This window comes from Piliocolobus tephrosceles, chromosome 20, assembly GCF_002776525.5.
Source record: "Piliocolobus tephrosceles isolate RC106 chromosome 20, ASM277652v3, whole genome shotgun sequence".
NCBI classification, from domain to species: domain Eukaryota; kingdom Metazoa; phylum Chordata; class Mammalia; order Primates; family Cercopithecidae; genus Piliocolobus; species Piliocolobus tephrosceles.
In genome coordinates, this window is record NC_045453.1 from 5,612,920 (window position 1) to 5,618,919 (window position 6,000).

General features: G+C 51.6%; 1 protein-coding gene across 7 annotated transcripts in view; it reads right to left on the reverse strand.

Annotated features, from left to right (window-relative positions):
* The window catches only part of COMMD7 (COMM domain containing 7), a 38,399-nt gene extending 33,439 nt beyond the window's left edge, over nt 1-4,960 (reverse strand). For 5 of the 7 annotated variants that reach the window (XM_026455246.1, XM_026455245.1, XM_026455243.1 and 2 more), the window contains exon 1: nt 4,272-4,943. In XM_026455246.1, coding sequence (XP_026311031.1) covers nt 4,272-4,355 — 84 coding nt within the window. In that variant the 5' untranslated portion in view covers nt 4,356-4,943. Of the gene's footprint in view, nt 1-4,271 lie in introns of all 7 variants that reach the window. The other 2 variants (XM_026455248.1, XM_026455247.1) reach the window with 1 other exon arrangement.
* Between the last annotated feature and the right edge of the window lie 1,040 nt (nt 4,961-6,000).

Consider the following 6,000-nt stretch of genomic DNA (forward strand, 5'->3'; position numbering starts at 1 on the left):
GTAAAATGTGAATAATAATAAGTGGCTGGGTGCAGTGGCTCATGCCTGTAACTCCATCACTTTGGGAGGCTAAGATGGATCACCAGAGACCATGAGTTCAAGACAAGCCTAGACAACATAGGGAGACCCTGTCTCAATTTAAAATAATAATAATAGCAACTACCTATAAGAGTGATTGCAAGGACTCAATGAGTTAACATACATAAAAGCACTTAGATCCCTATTGTCCAGTGGCCACTTGCCACATAAGCATTTAAAAAGGGCTAATCTGGCCAGGGGTGGTGGCTCACTCCTGTAATCCCAGCACTTTGGGGGGCCAAGGCGGGTGGATCACTGGAGGTCAGAAGTTCGAGACTACCCTGACCAACATGGTGAAACGCCATCTCTACTAAAAATACAAGAAAAAATTAGCCGGGCATGGTGGTGCACGCCTGTAATCTCAGCTCCTTGAGTGGCTGAGGCATGACAATCACTTGAACCCCATAGGCGGAGGTTTCAGTGAACCGAGATCACACTCCTGCACTCTAGGCTGGGTGACAAAGCGGGCCTGTCTTTAAAAAGAAAAGGGCTAATCTACTTTAAGGTGTGCTGTAAGTGTAAAACACCAGATTTAGAAAACTTCGTACCAAAAAGTAAAATATGTCATTGATATTTGTATACAGGTTAGATATTGAAAAATATTTTGATATTGTGGATTAAAGCATGGCATTTTGATCAATGATGAATCACATATAAAATGATGGTCTCATAACATTATAATGGAGCTGAAATATCCCTGTTACCTAGTGATTGTCACAGCAATCTGTGTCCAGCCATGTTTGTGTTTTAAGCTATGTGTTATGGGCAGGCACAGTGGCTCAAGCCTGTAATCCCAGCACTTTGGGAGGCCGAGACAGGTGGATCACAAGGTCAGGAGATCGAGACCATCCTGAATAACACGGTGAAACCCCGTCTCTACTAAAAAATACAAAAAACTAGCCAGGCGAGGTGACAGGCGCCTGTAGTCCCAGCTACTCGGGAGGCTGAGCCAGGAGAATGGCGTGAACCCGGGAGGCGGAGCTTGCAGTGAGCTAAGATCCGGCCACAGCACTCCAGCCTGGGTGACAGAGCGAGACTCCGTCTCAAAAAAAAAAAAAACATTTTCAGGCCAGGCCCAGTGGCTCACTCCTATAATCCCAGCACTTTGGGGGACCGAGGCCGGTGGATCATTCAAGGTTAGGAGCTCAAGATCGGCCTGACCAACATGGTGAAACCCTCAAAAAAAAAAAAAAAAAAAAGGCTATGTGTTACTACAAAAGTTCCAAAAAGTTTAACAAAACCAGCCTGGGGAACATGGCAAAACTCTGTCTCTACAAAAAATGCAAAAATTAGCCAGGTGCAGTGGCATGTGCCGGTAGTCCCAGCTATTTTGGAGGCTGAGGTGGGAAGATTGCTTGAGCCCAGGAGGTCGAGGCTGCAGTAAGCATGGGTGACAGAGCGAGACCCTGCCTCAAAAAAAAAAAAAAAAAAAGTAAGTGTTCATGAAGTAAAAAGTTACAGTTGGGGCCAGGTGCGGTAGCTCATGTCTGTAATCCCAGCACTTTGGGAGGCCAAGGCAGGTGGATCTCGAGGTCAGGAGATTGAGACCATCCTGGCTAACACAGCGAAACCCTGTCTCTACTAAAAATACAAAAAATTATCTGGTCCTGTTGGCGGGCACCTGTAGTCCCAGCTACTAGGGAGGCTGAGGCAAGAGAATGGCATTAACCCAGGAGGCAGAGCTTGCAGTGAGCAGAGATTGTGCCACTGCACACTGTCGCCTGGGCGACAGAGCAAGACTCCATCTCAAAATAAAAAAAAAAAAAAGGTTACAGTTGGCCAGTTGCAGTGGCTCACGCCTGTAATCCCAGCACTTTGGAAGGTTGAGGCAGGCAGATCACTTGAGGTCAGGAGTTTGTGACCAGCCTGGCCAACGTGGTGAAACCCCGGCTCTACTAAAACTACAAAAATTAGCCAGGTAAGGTGGTGCACACCTCTAGTACCAGCTACTTGGGAGTCTGAGGCAGAAAAATCGCTTGAGCCCGGGAGGCAAAGGTTGCAGTGAGCCAAGATCATGCCACTGCACTCCAGCCTGGGTGACAGAGGAAGACTCCGTCTAAAAAAAACAACAAAAAGTGACAGTAAGCTAAAGTAAACTTATCAAAAAAAGAAAAAAAAAATTTTTTAGAAACGGGGTCTCACTATGCTGCCCAGGCTGGAGTGCAAAGGCTATTCACAGGTGGAATCATCGTGCACTACAGCCTTGAAATCCTGGGCTCAAGTAATCCTCCTGTCTCAGCTTCCCAAGTAGTTGGGACTACTGTGGTAGCTCACCACCACACCCAAATAGAAAGTTTTTTTTTTTTTTTTTTTTTTTGAGACGGAGTCTGGCTCTGTTGCCCAGGCTGGAGTGCAGTGGCCGGATCTCAGCTCACTGCAAGCTCCACCTCCCAGGTTCCCGCCATTCTCCTGCCTCAGCTTCCCGAGTAGCTGGGACTACAGGCGCCCACCACCTCGCCCGGCTAGTTTTTTGTATTGTTAGTAGAGACGGGGTTTCACCGTGTTAGCCAGGATGGTCTCGATCTCCTGACCTCATGATCCGCCCGTCTCGGCCTCCCAAAGTGCTGGGATTACAGGCTTGAGCCACCGCGCCCGGCCAGTTTTTTTTTTTTTTTTGAGAGTGAGTCTTGCTCCATTGCCCAGGCTGGAATGCAGTGGTGCAATCTCGGCTCGCAGTTACATGCTATATAGGTTTGTAGCCTAGGAGCACTGGGCTATATCATATATCCTAGTGTGTAGTAGGTTTGTGTAAATAAACTCTAGGATGCTTGCACAAGATGAAATCAGGGCCAGGCATGGTGGCTCACGCCTGTAATCCCAACACTCTCGGAGGCTGAGGCAGGCGGATCACCTGAGGTCAGGTGTTCAAGACCAGCCTGGTCAACATGGTGAAACCCCATCTCTACTAAAAATACAAAAATTAGCCGGGCGTGGTGGCGTGTGTCTGTAGTCCCAGTTACTCCAGAGGCTGAGACAGGTAACTGTTGAACCTGGGAGGCAGAGGTTGCAGTGAGCCGAGATCGTGCCACTGCACTCTAGCCTGGGCGACAGAATGAGACTCTGTCTCAAACAAACAAAAAAAAAATTAATTTCCATTTCTATTTAATTTTTAAATGTGGCTACTACAAAATGCAAAGTTAGAAATGTGGCTTGCAATTTTTTTTCTATTGCATAGCTCAAGCTTAGAACCTTCCTGTCATTATAAGTTGTAAATTTGGTTTTATCTCGCAAACAGCACGACTGTGTGGGAAGTTGTGTGGGGTATGGAGATGAAAGAGAGGGGCCCTACCTCCTGATAAGTGACAACCTAGTGGGGAAATACATGTATCTTCCCAGTGGGGGTAAAAAGTATCATTTTCACCTATTTATTTCAGCAGCCTTGGTGGTATGAAAGGGCATCCCAACCAGCACAGAAGCAGGACGTCCGAGGCTGCCTTGGTTGGCACCTGCAGCCCGGATGGGGAGAAAAGGGCTTTGCTAGCTCCCCTACTATCAAGGATGGGGACTCCCACTGTACACAGTGGATAGGGTTTCTTTCCATGTGAATCCCAGGGACTCTCCTTAACTGGGTGGTTAAGGTGCCATCAGTCTTGCCCCAGCCCCAGCCCCTCAGGCCCACAGAGCCCCAGTGGGGCCTGGCTATTACTGACACTCATTTCACACTGAGATGTAAGACGGCAGCCCAGGCCGAGCTTCCCCGGGCCCCCTCGGATTCCCGGGCGCTCCCACTCCCTCTAGGCTTCCCTGGACTCCCTGCCAAACATCTATCTCCCTTTGGACCCCCCCGCTCCCCAAAACTACCCCTCACGCCCTTAGTCTGTTCCTTCAGTTCCCCAAACTCCTTCAGCCTCATCTAGATTTCCCTCCGTCCCTCTTCTAGGGCCCCAAAAGCTCTCCTCGGCCCCAGCACCCCGCAGAAGTCCCGTAGTCCCATATCTGAGACCTCACAAGGCCTTTCGGACCCCTCCGCTGGGCCTTAGGCCTCCAGAGATCCCTCGGCTCCCTACACTCTCCTCAGACCCCAGCTCCCCTTAGCCTCGCCTGGAACTCACCTCACACACCCCAAACGCCCACCAGACGCCGCTGTGTCTAGCCTCTCCCAAGTCCGGCGCAGCCCCTGACATCCCCTGCCCCTAAGCCCCGCTCCCGGAATCACCTGGGCCGCGCGCCCCACGCCCGGCCGCTGAGCCCACCTGCGCGCCCAACTGGTTCAGCTGCTGCATGTCGCCGCCCACGGTCTCGGGCACTGGGTCCTCCGTGCAGTGCAGGCGACCCATGGCGCGCGCCCCAGTCCCGCAGGTTCCGCCGCCGCCGCCGCCGCCCTGCTTAGCTTCCTCCTCCGCCGCCGCCGGCCTCTCAGCTCATCCACAACCGCACTTTCGCCACGGCCGCCGCCGCGCGCTCCTTCCCCGGCCGCCCTGGGAAGTCCGGAGCCGGGGCGCCCTCGCAGGGCCGCGGACACACGCGGCCGCCGGGCTCTGGGGAAGGGCGGGGGCGGCGCGGGCAGACGCGAGGTTTCCTGCCAGCTCTCCCGCTGAGTGACCTTTGGGTACGGCGCTTGGCCTCTCTGGAACTCAGTTTCACCATCTGTGAAAATGATGGCTGGGGTAGCTCCTTAAATGAGTTAACCCTCCAGAAATGTTTAACGCAGAGACCGGCACACAAGAGGTCTTCAATCAATGGCCAGCTGCTATTATTATCATCACTGTTATTATGCACTCCACAGATATTTATGACACGCCTACACGATGCCAGACACTGGGGACAGGGAAGGGAACAAAGCAGGCCTCGGTGTCCCTCGGAGAGCTGACATCAGAGTAGAGCAGTAGGTCTCAACCTTGGATGGGCATCAGCATCACCCCCAGCATCACCTGGTATTGCCGGGCCCCGCCCCCAGAGGATCTGATTCGAAAGGACAGGGTGGAGCCTGAGAATTTGCACTTCCAACAAGCACCCAGGGACCACACTTTGAGACCCTGTGGAGTGGAAAAAACTGACTCACCAAAGTTTACTCAAAATAGTGCGAGGGCTTTGTGCAGGGCAAGGAGGGTGGTGGTCAGGTGGGTGAGGGGAGGTTATTGAGACCGTGATCATCACTGCAGCCCCTCAAACACTTTAACCCCCTTGCCTTCTCTTCCCAGGGGCTCTTCACAGTTCCCAGGTGAATATTAGCCTGATCCCCATTGGAAACATGAGAAAATAGAGACATGCTACCTAGAATCTAGGAACTGAACGCCAAGCCTACGGGCTTCACCTAGCCGGTAAGTCCAGCCTTGAGGGTAAGGAGGTAATGCCAAGAAACCTGGAGCAGGGAAATGTGGGAGGTTTGGCTGGCCTTCCTCACCAGCCCTCCTCCTCTCCTCTACCCTTTCCTGAAAATCCCTTCTGTAAAAGTATAAACAAAATGTGTTCTACCCAAAGGCCAAGCCCATCCCCTTCAGTCATTATATCATTCAACAAATATTGAGTGGCACATGCCTGTGGTCCCAGCTATTCGGAGGCTGAGGCAAGAGGATCACTTGAGATCTTGAGGTTGAGGCTGCAGTGAGCCCAGATGGCGCCACTGCACTCCAGCCTGGACGACAGAGCAAGACCACATCTTCCCCCCATCCCTGACCCCCGCAAAAAAAAAGTCGGCTGTGAGGCAGATACCATGACATGATAGGCGGTTGGGATCCCACAGTGACACAACCAGATGAACCAGATGCAGTGCCTGGCCTCTGAGAAGTCAGAATTGACCCAGGGAGGCAGACGCCCGTGTGTGTGTGAAAGCATTAAGAGATGCCAAAAAGTAGAAGGAGCTTTAAGAATGTGTACAGGACACAGTGAGAGTTTGGAGTGCCTGGAAGAGAATAAACCTTTGGGTTACAAACAGACAGGGAGTGAACTCAGAGGCCCTACTCACTGTGCAAAGAATTTTTT